Here is a 21,109-nt window from a genome sequence, read left to right on the forward strand (position 1 = left end):
AATATGCTGTTGTGCTGTTGACGGCGGTGTCTCTCTACACCCAGCGTGACCCCCGGGCCCGTGCACATGGGGGCCGTGGGCTGAGAGGGAAGTCTTGGCTTCAGAAGCGCACTCATCCACCTCTTGCTGCCCGCCAGCCGCCGGCTGTTCCCCTCTGTCACTGCCCGGCCACCCACAGACCCTCCATGTGGCTGAAAGAGACTTCCAGTGAAGCCAAGTGAAAGTCACTCAGTCGTGTCCAACTCTTTGCGATCCTATGGACCATACAGTCCATGGAATTCTTCAGGCCAGAATACTAGAGTGGGTAGCTGTTCCCTTCTCCAGGGGATCTTCCCAACCCAGGGATCGAACCCAGGTCTCCTGCACTGCAGGCAGATTCTTTACCAGCTGAGCCACCAGGAAGAGACTCCCGGGCACTGTGAAAATGTGCTCCCACCTGCCTGGCTGGGAAGGAAGCCCACAGAAACGAGCAGGGCAGCAGCACATTCTGTCCCCAGCCCCAGACAGGGACACGGCCAAGAGCTGTCCAGCTACTTTCTTAAAATTTTGGAAACTCTCCGCCTCCCCCCATCCTCACTACCACTGCCTTAGCTCAGATCATCCACATTTCTCCACTGAAATAGTACAAAAACACCCTGTTGCTTCTGCCTCTAGTACTGTTGCCCTCCATTTGATTCTCTGATGGTAAGATTCCCGGCTGAATGTCTTTGGATAGTCCCTCCTGCCTGCAGCCCATAGTGCAAACTCTTTAGCACTTAAAGCCCTTTCTACTGACCCCTACTTTCTGCTGGAGCCTTGGGGTTTGCTAGTTGAGTTCTTTCCCACCACATTTCAGCTATGTGAACTCACTTCATTCTCTGCAAATCCTCTCCTTTGGACTGCCTCCATCGCTTCTTTTTTTCACCTAGTTAAGTCAGGTTGGCCTGTAGGTGACAGTAAATCCATTGCTCCGTGAGCCCTAAGACTGGCTTAGGTAATCTCTACCCATACCTTCCCTTAAAACCCCAATCATACGACTTCTCACCTGCATTTAAATTGTCTGTTCCCCCTTCTACTGTCACCAGTTTGCAATTTTATTTATTTATTCTCAGCTTCTAGCTATTTTTGATTAAGCAATCAAATGAATGAAATATTCTCATCAGTCACAGGCAGTAAACGGGCAGTCTCCCTGGGAGGATGTAGCAAGGACTGATGGCACCATGAGACCATGTCAAGCCTCCAGAAGCACAACTTAGGCAAATGGATTTGTCTTTACTTGGGTGGCTCAGCAATATTCCCACCATCCAGCCTAAGCACGGGGCATAGACGCACTAAGTATTTCATTACATCAGCAAATAGCAAAAAAACTGTCATTGATACGCAGGCTGAGAGAGAAAAAAGGTCTGTTTGGTACCTGGAAATACCTATGATGTGTCTTTGCACACAGTAGGCTTTCAATACAAGTTTAGAAACAATGTAATGCCATAACCAAGAGATTAAGCCCCTGTTTACCTCCTGTTTAGAGGAACATACACAAGTCAACCCTTGAGCCTTTTCCCACTGAAGACCTTGCTGGGAAGTTCTGGATCAAAGTGACAGAGCAGATCTCAAATTCACCCCAAGTATTTGCCTCTCTCAGGAAAGGAGAAATGGGGTGATTTTTCCTGTCTCCAGGTGGTGAATGAATCAGAGAGGCATAGACAAGCAGAACTCCTTGGGGGCAGACAGAGAAGCGGCCCCACCACAAACACAGCTCTCTTCTCATCTCTACCCCTAAGAGGGAGACAGCGGAGCCAAGATGCCCAGCCTGAGGACAGCGAGCTGCGGTCAGCTTGGAGAAGCCTGTAGCACCCCAGCACATCTCCTGTTCTCTGATCTCTTTCCATACGTGGAAACACGCACCCATAAAGCCAACTCACAGCCTCTAAGGAACCTGGGAATGTTAGCAGGCAACGGCAAAGCAATGCCAAGTACTTTTCTCGTATAATTAAGGTCATTAAGTTATGAATGTGAGAATATTCGACTGGAGGTTATTTAAATAATGAGATAACTGCTCTGCAAGAAGCCTGATTTAAAAGGGGAGAGGTGCAGCTGAGTAAGCCCTGCAAGGTGGTGACCTCACAGAAGCCTCCAGGCAGGGCAGAAGGAGAGCATCCTTCTCAGGCTCTGTCCCTGCTGGCCCCATGACCCTCCCTCGGGCCTCCTGTCTCTCCATCCCCACCATTCACGGCCTCCATCTCTACTGAACGTGTAGACAGGGAGAGAGGGGTGATAAACTCAGAGGAAGGTACGGAGAAACTCTCTTTGGGGGCACTGTTATATATCTCAAAGGCCAATGGTATGAATAAGTGAACAATGCCTGCCATTTCATAACAAGAGGAGAAGGCTGTGGAGTCGGGCTGCCTAGGGCCAGGCCACTGCTCGTACTTCATGGGTGCTGCATTTCTCTTTGAAAGAGAGCATGAGGTCAGACAACTTTTTGCTCAGTGATCAGTAACTCCAGCCCTATTTATTTCGTTCATTACTCTGTGTCTGGCCCCCTCTCATGGTTTCACAGACATAACATCTAAGTCTCACAACCACCCTGCCAAGAAGGCAGCATCATCTCCATTTTGCAGATGAGGAAACTGAAGCTCAGAAGTTAATGGGTGCTTGGAAGTTCCCAAAGTCACAGGGAGAGTGAGCAGCTAAGAGAACGGTGAAAAGCACATCTCTCTTGCCTGTTTTCACCAGAGGGTCTCCATCACTGTGCCCTCACTCACAGCTCCCTACATCTTCAGCCCCTTGAGGAGGCAGAAACAGGAGCAGAGAGTCAGTTCAGAGGGAAGAAAGAGCCAAGCCCTGAAAACTGCCTATACCCCAGGTTCTGGCATAGGGTGGGTCTGAATACCTGCAGTTGGAGTCTATGAATTCAAGCTCCATCACCTGCTAGTTGATTTGAAGGAAACAACTTACCACTGTTTTATATCTCCATCTTCGTTTCTGTAAAATGGGAATGATGATGATAGTCCCATCTCAGAGTGCTGTAAGGTTTAAATGAGCCATTAGGAGTTCCCTGGTGTTTAATAAATGTTCAATAAAGCTTAGCTCTTAATAGCATCATCAACGATGTCATTATTCTGACTGTTCCAAACACAGCAAAACAAGACATACTGGTACTGCTGAGCTTCCAGACAAAGCACCAGGGCACTATGGTCAATTCTCCTCCCTTAGATTGGCCACGGTGCAAGTGGCCAGTGTAGACATCTCCCCAAAGCAGAGACCTGGTCCTCCTCTAGGGTTAATCGGCCTTCAGTTCCCGACATGTGGCTCTGAGGTCAGTGAACTCAGACTACTGCTAACAATAAGAGTTTTGAGCAAGAGAGCTCTTTGTAAGACTCACGTCTTTCATCTTAGTGAAGAAAGAGCTGAGATAAAAAAGGTGGAACTGGCCCAGCTGCTCCTTGTTCTCAGTGGGGTTCCCAAAGGGGCAGCTGTGGGGTGCTGAGGGGACACCTCGTAAGACTTGGATGTAAGCTCAGTAGCTATGTCATGTGAGAAAGTCGGCCGTTCTGAGCCTCATTTAAGCTCTGTTAGTACAAGCATTAGTGGCATAACGCGTACAACACCCTGTTAGCCACAAAGCGGCACACCAGTGTGGGAGATTGGGACGGATATGTATCCACCACCGCGTGTAGAGCAGATCGCCGGTGGGAAGCTGCCGTGTAACACGGGGCACTCAGCTCAGTGCCCTGCGATGACCTAAGGAGCAGGATAGGGGGTGGGGCGGGGAGGCCCAAAAGGGAGGGGACATATGTATACATATAGCTGATCCACTTCCTTGTACAGCAGAAACTAACATCGTAAGGCAATTATATTCCAGTAAAAAAATAGGGGAAAAAAGTATGGGGAACTAGAATTTGTTTTCATTCTCCCTGAATCTATCCCATTAATTCCAGAGTATGTATGTACTTCCCGCCAATCAGGCCTGACCTGCACACTCCTCTGTTTCTCTGTCTCAGCTGGTTTCGGGGTCTCGAGGAAGCAGCCAGCCAAAGGGGCAACGTGGGATGATGATGCACAGTCAGGCCTGATCTCCTGGAGACCGAAGTTCTTCCTGGATGCTATTTTCAGCCTAGCTGGCTGTGGAAAGGTCAGCCTGTGACCTCATGGGAGTCCCTTCCCTGCCCCAAGCTTCATGCTCAGCTTCTAAGCCTGGAGATTAGAAACAGCCAAGTCTCTAGGGCCAAGCTGACTGTGAGCATCAGGTCTGTGACTGAACACGGGATGAGCAGCAGCTCTGGGCTGCCAGAGCATCATCGTAGATGTGGTGTCAGGGGAGCGGATGACAAGATGCTGCCAGGTCAGGTAGCCCCTGCTCAACACCATGGGCCACCCGACCCCCATCCCAGGCTTGGGTAACACTTGGGAGCCTCTCCTGGAGAGCAATGCTGACTGTCACTCCACCCAGGGACCATCTTGGCTCCAGCTCACAGCAGTACCCCAGAAAAGTTAAGAGATTTTCATAACCGTTTCCCACGTCTCCTTCTGCTCATGGGAATAAGAAGCATTCAGTGGGTGAAATTCACACAACAGTGTTTCCAAGTACCCTATCCATAATAAAGTTGTGATTTTATGAGCTACACGTCTTGCTCTTAATTCAGCACTTTCAGCACATTTGCTCTGATTCTAGCAGATTCAGGAAGCTTCCCTGTAAGTTTCTGAAGTGGTGGAAGGAGGGAGTTTTTACCAGAGCGTGTACTGCTATTACATGATAAAACGTGAAGGAATGATTCAATGGGTCAGAACACCCTCAAATTGATGACATGTTGATCAAATGCATGCATGACTTCAGGCAAAGGAGGTAATAACTATAATAACCATAACCAATCAATGGGTAAAAATCACCATCCTTAAATATGGCAAAAGTGCAAGCAGCAAAAGAAAAAAAAAATCAGAAACACTGGATTTCATCAAAATGAAAAACTCTGTGCAAAGGACACCATTAAGAAAACACAAAGGCAACCCACAGAGTGGAAGGAAATATTTGCAAATCACATACCTGACAATCAAATAACCAAAAATAAATCTAAGAGTGTAATTTGGTCAAAACTGTATCCAAGCAGATGAAAGTATAAACGCTGACATTTATGTATAAGGCCACAGGAGCTGCCCAGATGAGAACGGATCAGGGACGTGCAGTGCTTTCCAGGGTCAAGGTCGCCAAGGAGTCAGGGAACAATGGCCTCCTTAAGGATCAAGAAGCTGCATCCCAGTGTTTGCCCTACTGCTAGTCATGGAGTAGGGTCCCAAACGCCAATTGTAAAAGCAAAGAATGGTAGAAATATAGTTTCTCCATATACAGTTGCTTGCCAAGCACAAGTTTTGTCTAGGAACTTTAGGATAGGGTGAGATTCTGTGAGAAAGCAAGAAGAGTACAGCATATGGGGTATCTTCTAGCCTAAACTAAGAGCACCAAGATTTAAGAAAAGAAACTGGAATTAAAAAAAAAAAAAGAATTTAAAAAGCAAGCCAAATGAAAATGCTCTGTTACTGGCAACATGATGTGATCCTGTTCTGCCCGGTGCCAGGGTGCAGCGCAGGTGGGAGTCGGGCACTTTGCTCACACTGGAGCCAAGTCCAGAGCTTCCGCCCGCCACTGTCGGCATCGTGGACTGAGTAGCACCGGCGCTTTGGCAGAGAAGAAGGTCCACAGCTCAGCAGGGTGGGGGTCCCAACTGGGGAACCACATGGTCAGTGACAGCAGGGACCCAGGAGGGAACATGGGTACTACCTACCAGGTGGGAGCAGAGGGCATGTGCAGTCACTCCGGAGTGATCACGCAACATCATTCACACCTCTTACACCACAAGCTAGGTTCTAATTTGCTGAAAAGTGAGAGGAAAAGGACTCGTTGTTTTGTTCCTACTGCTATGACTTTGTCCCATGACTATATCCCCAGATGGGTGCACCCGAGGAAAACAGGGAGACACATCTGTGTAAGTGTCAGATCATGGATCTGGATCCAAAAAGCCAACTGGAAGAGTAAAAGATGATAGAAACAGAGTTCGTAGTAGAACCTCTGGAATAACTGTGGACTTCTGGCTGGTGCTAGTGAACCTTAACAGCACATGTAGCAGTCAAAAATACAAACTTGAATTAAGAGCAGGCTAAAGAGATGTCTGGATGTGGTGGAGAGTGATGGAAAGTGCTCAAACCTTGGAGAATTGGGGGTTTGGGAGACCTAAGCCTTTTTCTTGCACTGCCACTAATTGAGCGCCTCCTCTCTGTGCCTTTTCAACTGCTCGATGGCGTTGTTGGAGGACAGTCTCTAAGACCCCTTCTAGTTCTGATGCTCTTTCAATCTATAAATGTAGTTTCACAAGAGGAAAGCAATGGTCCCAGTCAGTTCTGTTCTAGTCAAACTACAGGGAGACAATTGAGTTTAGTCCTGGGACCCTCATAAGAGAGACACACAAAAATATCATTATTATCTAAATAGAGAAAGTTCTCAGAACCACATAGAAGAACTTGGTTTTATCCACCTAAAAGAGGCGATGCCTCGAGGAAGACATAGTATTTCTCAAATATGTTGTATAAAAGAAAAGTTACATTTCGCTGGCAAAGTCCCAGGAGTCCAGTCGAGAACAAGGGGGTGAAATCCACGGGGAGGGAATTTTAGCTTTACGTAAAGGGAAATTCTCATCCTTTAGCTTATTTGAAGCAGAAAGGCCCCATCCTGGGGACATTCAAACTTTAGGCAAGAGATTCACAGATCTACCTGCCGGTGACCTTGATGACATCCGAGTCCTGATCAATTCCAGAATTCCGTAAGTACCCACAAGGGAACTGGAGATTCGGTTACTCATCATAGGAAAGGGATGACTGGTTATCCATGTGTCCTCACCATTTCTGAAGGCTTGGCAGGCAACAGGGGGTTCACTAATATTTGTGGCAGGGAGGGAGGGAAGCTAAGATCGAAGGCCCGGATCACACATTCCGCTGTGCGCTCAGAAGCCTTTGCTCAGAACTCAGCCTCCGTCTGAAGGCACTGGATTCCAACCAAGGTCTCCAGAGTCTGCCTGTGAGCGCTGCTCAGTGTAATTAAACACCTGAGTCTCCCGGAAGGGATAGAATCAAAAGGAAACAAGCAAGCAGGGGACAACCTGCAGCCGGCACCTCTTCTCTGCCTTCCTGCTTGTTTCGTGGGGAGGCTGGGCCTGACAGGTAGTCCCGCAGCCCCGGAGCCCCTCTCACTTCGTGCTGTCTCTGCAGTGTGGTCAGCCTGCTGTCCTCTGTCAGGCTGTGCGTTTGTGCCTCGCTTTGCAGGCAACCCTTTAAAGTTTTGTGGTTCCTTTCTCCAATGCGTGCACTTTGCTTCCCTCATCCCTAATCCTAGGAGCTCTGAGGAGAGGGCCTGGTCCTCAGCTCTGCAGTTATGATCAGGAAGGGGGACCCCTCCCCTGCTCTAGCTCTCCACCCCCATTCCAGCTCAGCCCAGCCCCTCTTCCCATCCCCGAGGAGGAACAGGGTCCCCTGCTGCAGAGGGTTGATGCTACAAGGAGGGCACAGTGCTTCTGCAGAACTCCCCAGCGGCTTTTCACAGATTTGATTTTCTCAGCCTCCTGCTCTTTCATTTTGCTGTTCCTACCAAGACCTCTCTCCTTGCCAAGCTTTCTTGAGGCGACAGTGGCTTTTTATCACCACGTAGCTATGATTCAGAGCCAGACCTCTAGCTGACAAGAACTAAAATTATTCTCTCTCACACACGCAGAGGACCACAATGGGGAAAAGTGAAAATGGAAATGTTTTTGAAGTTTGCAAAGTCACTATCAGGTGAGGATTTACGGAGTCGGCCCTGACAGCTCCTTGCTTTGCAGCATCTTCACCAGAAGATTTTTGTCTTGATGTCTAGTTCCACCAACAAACCCCTGTCAAGCTCTTCCATGTGCAAAGCATTGTGCTACCCTATTCCAAGACCACCTTTGCACACAAAATCTCCTCCTCCTCCTCTAAACCCCCTGCCAACGCCCTCCAATGTCTCTGACTCAACCGCTGAGCAAAACATGCAGACCAAGGGTGCTGGGAGAATGGCATCACCATCCACCAACTCACCATCTGGGGCTCCAGACTGGGCACCAGGCACAAACCTGCTGAAAGCGAAGACCCTTTACTTTCACTTATACCACCGAAGGGGCATCATCTCTATTCTGCAAATGAAAAAACAGGCTCAGGAATCAAGCAACCTGTTCACTGGAGCATTCAGTCATGGAATCAGGATTTGTACCTGTGCTTATCTCTTTTGGCCCTGTGGATGGCCTCTCTTATGATTTTAGAAATTAAAATCATGTTCTTGACCCAATTCATTTGCATGTGCAGCTTGACAGATTCTGACGGCAGTGAAGATTAGCTTTCAGAAGCCATCCTCCTTATCTAGTCTCCTCGCTGGCAGCATCATTTCAGAAGCAGGCTATCCAGGACTAGGGGACAGTCTTTGATGGGGACAAGCTGATTAATACTGTGGCTGTAGCAACTTTAGTCTAACAAACTGAGTGACAGAATTCAGAAATCAGTGGTGGTATCCTCCAAGTAAAAAAATAAATCTGTACGCAGGTGGCCTCTTTCTAAATGACACACTAAAAGACTGACATCTGGACGTTCAAACAACTCAGCAGCTCAGCTGGATGGCTTGGCATGCGACGGACTGTCAGAGGTGCTCACTAAGCACTACCTAACCTCTTATAAGAAGGAATCTAAGATGTTGACAAGCCAGGAGGCTCAGTGTGGCCACTCAGGCCCTCTCAGACCAGGACACCTTTCCTTCCTGCCTTTCTTCCCCTCTCTTCACTCTCCCACTTGGCAGGAAGGGATGGTGCTGTTTTCCCTGCAGCTTTCTGCTTCACGGCCAGGATCCTGGGGTGGCAGTGCAAACTGGTGAACAGAAAATGAACCTGGAGTCAGGGATCTAGGTTTCAATTCTGACTCTACCAGTCATATTAAGGTTGACCCAGAGAAATCTAATTGAACTCTCCAAGCTTCAGTTCCCTCACCTGGAAGACTAGGGTAATAATACCTGTGACAGAGCATTGTCAGGAGACTTAAGGAAGAATACATATAACGTGTCCTTCACAGTGTATGCTAACATCATTGTCAGTACCGTTCTTATCTCTCTGTCTGAATGCCACACAGACCCCACCCATCATCCACTGGCCAAGCAAAATCTCCTTAATGCTGCTCTTACCTCCACTTTACAGAAATGATCCGCTCCCAGGAGTCTGAGAGCACAGATGGGCTCCACTACTTATTCCACGAACATTCACTGCTTTCCAGCTTCACATGGTTTCTCCTGTTTGCATTAACCCTTCCCAAACTAGATTGTAAGCAGACTGAGGAAGGAGTGATGCCTTATTTTAACCCCCTTACTGCATTTATTCGCTATTGACTGAGCCCTCCGTGGACCACATAATGGCTCACACAGCCCCAAACCTAAGGCAACTGGAAGTCTGACTGGAGAGAGATCTGCAGAAAAGACGCAATGAGAAAAATCTGAGGAGCCTGACCCAGAGCTCTTCCCAAATAAACAGAGTATGTATCCCCTGACTCTCTACTTGATCCCTGACTGGCTGAGGAGCCCTAGAACATGTTCCCATAACCACATGTCCTTAGTACAGACTCATCTCACTTCACAGCCATTTCTTATTTACTGATCTAGTCCCCCCAGCAGACCATCAGCCATGAGAGGGCAGAGCTACATATCCCATTCAATGCTCCATCCTCAGCACCGATGGTATCTGGGACACAGTGAAAGTGAAAATTGCTCAGTCGTGTCTGACTCTTTGCGACCCCATGGACTATATAGTTCATGGAATTCTCCAGGTCAGAATACTGGAGTGGGTACCCTTTCTCTTCTCCAGGGGAGCTTCCCCACCCAGGGACTGAACCCAGGTCTCCCACATTGCAGGAGGATTCTTTACCAGCTAAGCCACAAGGGAAGCCCAAGAACGCTGGAGTGGGGGATGATGCTGAGCTATCAGGGAAGCCCTACACCGTCCACAGTAGACACCCAAAAATGTCTCTTAAACAAGACTTGACTGATCGAGGTTCTAGGGAATTGGCAGGGAAATCTAATGTTTGTCTTCTCAGGGACCATACTTGTTCACGTATTTTTTAGAAAACATCTCCCTGGTGAGCTTTCCTCCTGACTAATTTTAAAGAAGGAACATGATCTCCTCCCCTGTGTGATTTCGCTCGAGCTGTCTGTAGTTGTCAGCCTCGCATTTGAGAGCCACAACAAAGGCTGGATAAAAAGCAGCTGAAGAGGTGTGAAACTTGATTAGTCGGGTTCCTAGGCTGAAAATAGAATAGAGGTAAAGCACCCTTCACCCACCCTCACCTCTTCTCATCAAGCTCTGAGGACATCCTACGAAGGAAGCAGCTGCCACAGTCTACTGGCATAACTTGGGATCCGGGCGACCAGCACCAGCCGCTACCATGGTGATCAGAAGTGCAGGAAAGCGCTGAGCTGGGGGTGATGATGCGGGCCTGAGCCCAACCTTGCTTCTAACCAGCTGTGTGATCTTCAACAGGTTACACCACAATTTCCTTATCCAGAAAAATACAAACATGGAGAGAATACTACCTGTCCCATGGGGTACTGAGAATCTCAAAGAAGACAAGAGTCACAGAAGCAAAACAGGAACAAAAGCCTTGACTACAGCAACATCTCCATGGGATAGCTCCCACTTGGATGGAAATATTTGAAAAGAGAAAGAAAAGGATTTTGCAAATGACACGGGCAGCCACAAGGTCAGTGACAATACCCCTCATCCATTTGGCTTCCCACTGGCAGTTTCCTCAGATCTAAGACCTCTGTTGCACACGCTTCCCCCAGTGCGGCAATCCAGTGACGAACAAGGGTCATGTCGTCCCAGAACACACATCAGATATTTTGTCACCGTAATTATCATTCAAAATTACAGACAAGGTTTCCAGAAAAGCGGGCTTTCCAGGTGGAGCTAGGGGTAAAGAACCCACTTGCCAATGCAGGAGATATGAGAGACATGGGTTCAACCCCTGAGTCAAGAACCCCTGGAGGACAGCATGGCAACCCACTCCAGTATTCTTGCCTGGAGAATCCCATGGACATAGAAGCCTGGCGGGCTACAGTCCATAGGATCACAAAGAGTCAGATGTGACTGAAGCAACTTAGCACGCAGGCACCAGAAAAAGCACCCCCTCTCTGCAATTCTTCTACAGCCCCTTTCTCTTGACAACTTTTCCCCTGCCCTCAACAACATATACCCTGAAGAGAACATTTCCCCCCATTGACATCCCAAAATAAATCAGCAACAGAAGCAAAAAAATGAAACTGTGATGTTGGATAAAACTTGGTTCAAAACCCAGTTAAACAACCTCTTAAACTGCGACCTCAGATAACTTAATACTTTGTGTTTCTGAACCTTGGTTTTCTTATCTACAAAACAGGAATAAGAGAGCCAACGTATGAGGCTGTTGAGTGAAGTTCCCAGCAAGATGTTGGCAGGTCTTGGTGTTCGGTGCATGAGTGTTTCCAGGCCCTTCTCTCCTCCGGGGAGAACACCAACACTCCATGTGGCACCACTTCCTGGCCAGTGAAAATCCTGCCAGTCGGCTCTGGAAGGTGATGCTTCCTGATCACACAAATGACTCTCTCCTCCTTTAAGAGCTTCCCCTAACTTGCTCTGCAGTCAGGCCATTTTTTTTTTTTTTTTAAGAGAAGCTTTATATTTAGGAAACTCACATCCAGATACACATATTTTAATGGCCTGTACTTTAAATACAGCAATGCACCTGATATTTTATACAAGTTCAAATTTGTATAAAGCAGAGCACACCCAAAGGACTAACAAAGGATTGAGAAGCATCATAGTTGGATGAGTGCTGGAAATGCGCTGCAGGAGTGGAAACGGAGGGCCAGGGAGAGAAACGACCACTGTTAGAACACCCAGGTGTGAAGCACCGTGCTAGGTGCATGGCATCATTTTATGTTTTTCCGTCCTGAAAATATGATCAAGGAGAGGCTGGTATGTCCATTTTCAACAGAGGAAACTGCCATTAATCAAGAGTTCTATGCAACTAGACATTATTAATCCAGAGTATGCAAGTAGATATTATCATACTAAGTGAAGTAAGTCCAAAAGACAAATATCATATGATATCACTTACATGTGGAATTTAAAATACAGTATAAATGAACCTACCTAGGAAACAGACTCAGACATAGAGAATAGGCCTGTGGTTGCCAAGGGGCAGGGCGGTAGGGAGAGGGATGGATGGAAACTAGTATAATGTAGGATGGATAAACAGGAACTAATGGGAACCATACTGAATATCCTGTGATAAACCACAATGGAAAAGAATTTTTTTTAAGTATGTGTTTATCGGAGTCACTTTGCTGTACAGTAGAGATTAGGCTTTCCAGGGGGCGCTAATGGTAAAGAACTCACTTGCCAATGCAGGAGATGAAAGAGATGAAGTTTCAATCCCTGGGTTGGGAAGATCCCCTGGAGGAGGGGATGGCAACCCACTCTGTATTTTTGCCTGGAGAATCCCATGGACAGAGGAGCCTGGCGGGCTATAATCTGTTGGGTTGCAGAGTCGAACACAACGGAAGTGACTTAGCATGCACATGTGTGTATGTGTATAACTGTCACTTTGCTATATGGCAGAGATTGGCACATTGTAAATCAACTATAGTTAAATTAAAAAAAAATTTTTTTTTAATAGTACAGGTCTAAAGAACTGGTTGGTTCCAAAGCTTGTGCTTTTTCTCACATTTCAACAGCATGTGCCCAGACACAGAGAAGTGAAAGGGCAGAGAGACCCAGAGGTCCTGCCCTCTGGGAGCCTAGAGTGTCATGGGAGCTGGACAAAAATATACTGAAGACAACAAAGATAACTCTGAAGTCGTAAGAATGTTACAGAGCAGTGTGATTCTAAGTGCAGGCAAGTAAACCCAAAGCAGGGCCCATCAGCTTTAAAATATGACAACAATGAGGGGCTGAGAACCGGCAGGTAATAAGCAGAGATGGTCTTCTGGAGAAGAACAGGCAGGGATGCAGACGACAGAAAGCTCAAGGTTGAGTTAAAGATGGAGATGTCCAACTGGAACGCAGAATGGTAGATAGAGCTTTTTAAATCATCAGGGTCTAGAGAAGGAAAAAAACACTGATTTGCTAGCTAAGAAAAAAAAAATCTCTAAGAATAAATGTGAAATGAACGGTTATTTCTGCCATAGCACTCTGGCCACTGCCCCATTTCCCAAAATGAGCATAAACCTAAAATGAAATTAAACAGCAGTCCCATGTTCCTGAGAAGGGAGCAGCGATTATTATTTTCTTTTTTTCTAAGAACAGGAAGGAAAATAACTGGGACGGGCAAGAAACAATTGCTGTTATTAACAAGAAAACCATGACATCTGAATGTAGATTTTCAGCTTTTCAAAGAGCTATGCTATGCTAAGTCACTTCAGTCGTGTCTGACTCTGTGTGACCCCATAGACGGCAGCCCACCAGGCTTCCCCATTCCTGGGATTCTCCAGGCAAGAACACTGGAGTGGGTTGCCATTTTCTTCTCCAATGCATGAAAGTGAAAAGAGAAAGTGAATTTACTCAGTCGTGTCCGACTCTTAGCGACCCCATGGACTGCAGCCTACCAGGCTCCTCCGTCCATGGGATTTTCCAGGCAAGAGTACTGGAGTGGGGTGCCATTGCCTTCTCCGTTCAAAGAGCTAACCTATGTCATTATCTCATTTAGTTCTCACTTCAACCAAACGAGATGGTCAGGAGAGCTTCTTACCTCTAATCCACAGGAAATGAAAGGTACAGACTAAAGCAGAGAGGTAGAAACCACCGAGGACTTGAACCCAAACCTCTCAACTAGCAATTCAGGGACAAAGTTCCAGCGATGCCCACCTGTCACAGAGGGCTAATGTTTGCTGGCATCAGTTGAGGGGAGAAGAGGAGAGGGAGACAGGCTGAGGTAGACACACACCGCTGGCCATCCCTCACTGTGTTCCTTATCCTGCATTCCTACCTGATGCATGACCACCCAGAAGACTACATTTCCCAGCCTCCTTTGCAGCTAGGCATGTGGCCAGGTTACCAAGTGCCAGCGAAAGTGATATGAACAAAGGTAACATGCACAACTTCCTAGTCTTGTCCTCAAAAGGAGAACAGTTCAGGGAGCTCAGGAAGAGTTCAGTTCCACCCCCGTCCCACCCCACTCTCCTCTTTTCTGGAGAAAGAACATACGGCCAAAGCTGGAACGGCCATATGGGATCCCAGTATGGAAGTCATGTATTTAAGACAGCAGAGAAACCTGGGCTTTGATGACTGCAGCAGTCAGTCCAGCCCTACACATTTAGGAAACATATGTCCCATCTCTGTCCAGCAACTAAACCTATATCCTAACTAATAAAGAAGTTTTGCCAGTAGCACTGAACACCATTTCTAAAACTCCAGAACTTTCTCAACAGTTCAGATTCAACAGGACCATAAATATTTTATTAAGAGTCTGGTATGTGTTTGAAGTCTCTTAAGAGCATCTTACAGCCTTCAGGGAGATGGGCCCAATCCTTTTTGGAAAACCAGTATAATGGCATAGAGTGCAAAAAGGCATATTCCACAAAGGTGAATAAAAAGAAATAAGAATGCTTAAATAAAATCCTGAAGGAGCCAGGGTAAAGTCCCTATTTGCTTGCAAATAACAATCTAAGCTGAAAAGGGGTCATAAAGCAACCCGCATGGGTGGTGGTGGTCGGCTCAAACCGTGCAGGGTGCAGGTCACTCGGGGAAGGCACTGGCACCTCACTCCAGTACTCTTGCCTGGAAAGTCCCATGGAGGGAGGAGCCTGGTGGGCTGCAGTCCACGGGGTCGCTAGGAGTCGGACACGACTGAGCGACTTCCCTTTCACTTTTCACTTTCACGCATTGGAGAAGGAAATGGCAACCCACTCCAGTGTTCTTGCCTGGAGAATCCCAGGGGCAGGGGAGCCTGGTGGGCTGCGGTCTACGGGGTCCCACAGAGTCGGACACGACTGAAGTGACTTAGCAGCAGCAGCAGGTTACTTGTGTCCCTTCCTGCCAAGAAAGAAGGTGATGTAAGGAAACGCTATGGTTGAGTCCAATAACTCTCTTGGAGCTCTCAGGCCCCACCCCGGGGAGGGAGTGGGCAGAGGTTGACTAAAGCCCTGAAGAGGATGAGATCCAGCCCAGCAGGAGGAGGAGGCACTGCTGTGGACTCAAGGGATGCTCACAAGAGTCCCCTCAGCACTCACATTCTGCTCTGGGTTTAAGGAGCTGAGGCAGAGGAGGACAGGGGGGAAATATGCAAAGACAGAACAGCAAGGGCTGGGCTTGTAGGGTGGAGGGTGGAGGCCGCCTGGAGGAGGAGTATGATGTCTAGACCCCCTGCCATCATCAGAGAGACAGGAAATGAATGTGGCTTAATTACAATGACAGGATGACAGCAATGACATTATGAGGAGAGAATCAGAAAAGTGCAAAGCCCATATTAAGAAAACGAGAACTGTCACTTAACCGTCAAATTCTCCCTGGAAGAGATCCCCCCAGACACAGTCATGCCCCTAACTGAGACTGAGACCCCAAGATAGAGGGACTCTCCCCTCATCCCTGACAATCCCACCTTTGAGGGGTCCCCCAGAAGGGCTCAGCCCACAGTGAAGTCTCCATCTCCAGGCCCAACCCCCAGTGTCCACCCCCCAGACCTCAGACTCCTGGGAGTGCCACCCACAGAGACACCTCCATCCTCAGAGTTCTATCGAGGGAGGCACTCGGTACGTGGCTGCTAAATGAGGTCACCTCTCCCAAATGTCACCCTGAGGGCCAGAGGGGCCTTGTGCTTCTCTCAGCACCAACACACAGGCAAACCACACATGCAAAAGAGGGGGTCCACCCATCACCCCACAGGGTGAGCCTTGCAGGAGACCACTGAAAACCTATTCAAGGATGGCAAGGGGATCAGGGCAGGGCTGACTTGTCAACACCTACAAGTTAGACATAAAATCCAGAAGATGGACACACTGTAGATCACCAACATCCAGAGATGATCTCAAATGCCCATTTTAGCCAAGTCTTCTCCTCTTCCTATTGCAATTTTTTAAAATCAGAACTGAGAAACGTGAGCAAACTTGAAAATAGTTTTCCTGCTTCCTGGCAGCCTCTGGGGAATTAGCTAAGTTACCATAAGATATTCAGTGACAGAGAACAAAGAGGAGAAGCAACGGAAGGCTTCTGGATAATCTATATTATGGTTAATACGTGGCAACAGAATAACCAAGAAATACTATTACCGATGCCTATAAAATTCAAAGCAAAAAGGAGAAAATCACAATGTTACCAGTACTTCAAAGCTCGTTGGCTTTATTTCCCTCTACTCCCCTTGAAGAATGCTAGTCTGATCCAAGGGGGACTGGGGAGGGAGATGCATTGACCCCGGAGCATAAACACAGGGTGTGGTCAGTGTTCCCTGTCACCCAAGATCCCAATTCTGGGGTCACCCAGCCCGTGAGCCACGCAGTAAGGACGCAAGTGCGCACGTGTGCACACAGGCAAAGCAAGATAAAAGAGAGCCCCGTAAATCAAGTAAGACTTCAGCAGCTGTCCTGAACAAAGGTTGTCTGGAATGTGAGTTTACAAGGTAATTACCAGCGCTTTACACAGAGAGCAACAACTTTGTTGTTAGCACAAGAATTTGTCAGACTTGTCACACGGAAAGGGGAACAGCTGTAACTGTAAGTGACAGGTTGCTGAAAAAATGGCTGGTGTCTGAAGCACCTGGTCCCCCGAGTTTCTACCGTAAATTTGTTTTTAAATTAAAACAACAGGCAAGTGTACAAAAACTTCCCACTGTAGAAACTGCTGGCTTGTTCAAGTTTATGGAGAGAATTTTCAAAGTGTGAGTGGTGTGCCAGAGAGGACAGGCTGATGAGGTCCGTGTTCTCAGTCCACACCATCGCAGACGGGCACAGGGGAAAGAGCTGGGCTTTTAATTCAGAATCCCAGACACAAATCCTGTCTTTCCGACATACTAGCCATGCATTCTTGGCAAAGGAGTTAACTTCTTCCAGCTTCCATTTCCTTGTAAAATGTACTTAATAACCTCTAAGGCATAGAGTTGTTGCAAACAGGGGGATTTGCATATAGAATATTTAGCACAGCACCTGGCAAACAGCAAGTGATCAGGAAACAAAGTAACAATTAAGCAGACTTGCCTACCTAAATATCATACTTGGGGCATATTGCAGAGGTGACTGCCTGTGTATTACACTTAAAAAAAAAAAAAGAAATGGAAACATTATAAAGCTTTGAAAAGGTGGGGAGAGAAAAGAGGTGATGATAATTGTTTGGGTTTTCCTTTAGAGACTATACCCAGGAAATTACTTTCTCTGGAGAAGAATGGCTTTGGAGAAACAGTTTACCCTCATATGCCACCAGAGCTGTTTTCTTATCTCTTCTTCCAGGTAAAAAGTTGCAAGGAAGTCTCCTCATATTTGAAAGCCTTTAGGGAGCTCATGAAATGGAGCCTATTTTCTAACTGACCACTCTCAGCACATTTTCTGTAATGCATATAATGAAGTATTCCGATTGACGGAGCATCTCATCTTCCCCCTAAGAGACAGAAATTGTGCCCGGAGCACGGTGCATCTGGTTGTTTACTGGTGCCCCAAGGCTCACAAAATGCTGCAAGCACTGCCTAGAAAACTAGGAGATGTTAAGGCTGAAATAGTTCTAGAAGAGCAAAGATCCTTTTACACGACATGAGAAAGCACCTCGAGTTCTAATTAAGCTAAAGCAATTAGCCACCCACAGATACTTAATGCTGCTCCCCATGGTCAGGCAATCATCTCTTTTAAAACCCATTTAAAAAAAAGAGCAGACCCAAAAGTTCCCCGCACACACTTCCCACAAACCAGTTAAGCCTTAGACGCATCTGGTAAACACACAGAGCCGGGCTCTGGGTATGGCAGAGGGGCTTTCAGGAAAGGAGTACCTCAGACATGATGTGGTGATGGCAAATAAAAAGGAGGCGAGCTGCAAATGGAACAAAAGGGGTAACAAAATCCACTTGCCAAGGGGTCCCTGGATTATGGATGGGCTGGACAAAGCCAGACAAGCTGAAGCCTCCGTTTCCCTGGTCTTAGAATCCCCTGGTTGGTGTAACAAGATGTCAGCTCCACCCTGAGGAAGCACATCAAGCACAAGGGTTTCTGCCAGCTGGAACTAGCGCCCAGCTTCATCACCTGTGACCAGACTACAGTCCAAACCCATGCTTCACGGGAGGTCTGTCCTCTCTCACACCACAATGTGTCATGGAAGCACCAACAGGGTGCATTTGGCAGGTTCACAATGAGTCCAATCCACTCAAGTTCACGTGCTTTCCCCAGCCCAGTTAGGCTAATCTTCCCCAAGACTCCCTTTAGTGAGGGGAGTTCATTGTTGTTTACAACCCAAGGCTGTTTCCAGACTTGGTAGTAGTGGCAACAGCTACAAAATGGTCAATGGTCAAGCATTTAAAAATTAAGGGCTTCCCTGGTAAAGAATCCACCTGCAAAGCAGGAGACCCTGGTTCAGTTCCTGGGTGGGGAATATCCCCTGGAGAAGGGAACGGCTACCCACTCCAGTATTTGGGCCTGGAGAATTCCATGGACTATGTAGTCCATGGGGTCTCAAAGAGTTGGACACTACTGAGTCACTTTCGGATCTTCCCTGGTGGCTCAGACGGAAAAGCGTCTGCCTACAACGCGGGAGACCTGGGTTCAATCCCTGGGTCAGGAAGATCTCCTGGAGAAGGAAATGGCAACCCACTCTAGTATTCTTGCCTGGAAAATTCCATTGACTGAGGCACCTGGTTAGGCTACAGTCCATGCATTCATTTTCACCCCCTGTCCATAGGGAATTGGTTCTAGGACCAATTGATTAGAAGATAGGAAAACCAACAGATTTTTAAGTCCCTTATATAAAATGGCATAGTATTTGCCTATAAGCCACATACACCCTCCCATATACTTTAAATGATCCCTAGATACTTATAGTACCTAGTACAATATAAATGCTATGTAAATAATTGCCTGTATGTGGCAAATTTAAGGTTCGTGAACTTTCTGGAAGTTTCTCATTTTAATATTTTCAGTCCATGGTTGGTTGAATGAGAGGATGCAGAATCCATGGATACAGAGGGCCAAGTGTACTTTCCTCAAGAACTAGGGTTATTTCTGTTTTTCAGTCCAGTGAAATTAATCCAAAGCCCCATTACTTCTCAACTGAATAAGAGCTGTTTATTCCTGCAGGTTTTTACCTTTTGGATTTAGAAAACCTCTCAATCACCAAACAGACATCAAAAATATTGATCTAGATCAGCACTGTTCAATAGAAATAAGATTTTAAATTTTCCTAGGATTTGCATTAAAGAGTAAAAATATATACAAAACTATTGTACTAGAATATTTTACTTAACCCACTCTAGCAAAACCATTACTATTTCTAGATATAATACAAAAGATTGAGATACTTCTGATTTTGTTTTCATGCATCCTTTCTCTAGTACCACACTGAACTGTGCAATCTAGAGCTATTTTTAAATTGCCGTGGAAAAACTTCCACAATTCACTGTCCTATGAACAAGAAGTATACCAAAATGTATAGCATGATCTCATTTTAACTATTAAAACGTGTTATCTGTGTGTTCAGATATGGACAGACAAAAATCTCTAAGGGAAACACCAAACGTTAACAGCAATTTTAAGAAACAGAATTATGTATGGTTAGTCATTAGTTTCTACTTTGTGCTCTTTTGTTATTTTCTGAATTTCTGTGCAGTAAATATATACTGTTTAAATTAATAGGAAAACTCTAAAGCTAGTCTTTAAAAACAAAAACCCTCCCTTATTTTAAGCCGTAACACCCCAATCCTATGGCACTGTAGCCACTGCCCTATTTCCGGCTAACCGAAAGGATGGACAAACTTAATGCCCCACCCCTTGCCCAGTCACTGTGATACTTACAGCCAATCATCATGATGGCCACGGCAAAGATCTTCTCAATGTCTGTGGACGGGGCGATGTTCCCAAAGCCCACGCTGGTGAGGCTGGTCATGGTGAAATACAACGAGGAGATGTAGACGGAATTCTTGCTGGGACCCCCTTCCCACTTCCCTGAGCCAGACCCGTTAAACTGGTAAGGGGTGCCAATGTCCATGGCCAGCTGGTAGAGCCAGCTGTTGTTGCGGATGGTCTTGGTGTCCTCGTCGAAGATCTCATAGTCCCCGATGCTGTACCAAATGCAGGCCATCCAGTGAGCGGCCAGCCCGAACACACACACCAGCAGGACCAGCACAGCAGCTCCATACTCGATGTAGTGGTCCAGCTTCCGGGCCACGCGTCCCAGGCGGAGCAGCCGGACAACTTTCAGAGAGCTGAACAGGCTGCTGATGCCCTGGGAGGAAAGGGGCACAGGGTCAGGGCCGAGAACAGAGAGAGCACCAACTCCGTCCCGCCACCTCCCAAGAGGCTCCCTTCAGCACGCGTATCCCATGAGACGCTAGAGTATGCAACCCTTAAAACATTGCTTCAAAATAAGTCATGACATAGAGAAATGCCCATATATACTTTTATGCTTAGATACAATAAGAATTTTATTCCAACATATACAGAAGGGAGATTTCCATTAGCTTTTCCCTACATCCTTTAAAAAGCAAATAAAAAGCTAAAATAAAAATAAGACAAATAAAAGTTGAATTTCATTCTCATTATATATATGTATACAAATACAAATATGAGCATTTTTCCATACTATTCATTTTAAAACAATATTAAGGGTTGTATAATATTTCATATTAAGTAATATGAAATATTTTTAGAGTTGCATATTTATTTCATATTGAAAAATGGTCAGGAAACACACATGGAAAGACATAGAAAACATTAACAGGGATAATTGCTACACTGTCAAATTATAGAATTACAGGCAATTTTTATATTTCGTATATATTTTTGTTACATTTGCATATATTTACTTCTGCAATTAAAAATTGTTATCTTTACTATTACAAAAATACATATTTAAAGAACAAATAATTTTTTAAGGTAAAAATA

General features: G+C 46.4%; 1 protein-coding gene across 1 annotated transcript in view; it reads right to left on the reverse strand.

The window, feature by feature from the left end:
- KCNH1 (potassium voltage-gated channel subfamily H member 1) overlaps positions 1-21,109 on the reverse strand; it is a 377,358-nt gene that overhangs the window by 229,284 nt on the left and 126,965 nt on the right. Inside the window, exon 5 of the mRNA XM_070384380.1 lies at positions 20,021-20,450. Within this exon, the coding sequence (XP_070240481.1) occupies positions 20,021-20,450 (430 nt within the window). The remainder of the gene's footprint in view (positions 1-20,020; positions 20,451-21,109) is intronic.

Source organism: Bos mutus, chromosome 16 (assembly GCF_027580195.1).
Source record: "Bos mutus isolate GX-2022 chromosome 16, NWIPB_WYAK_1.1, whole genome shotgun sequence".
Taxonomy (NCBI): domain Eukaryota; kingdom Metazoa; phylum Chordata; class Mammalia; order Artiodactyla; family Bovidae; genus Bos; species Bos mutus.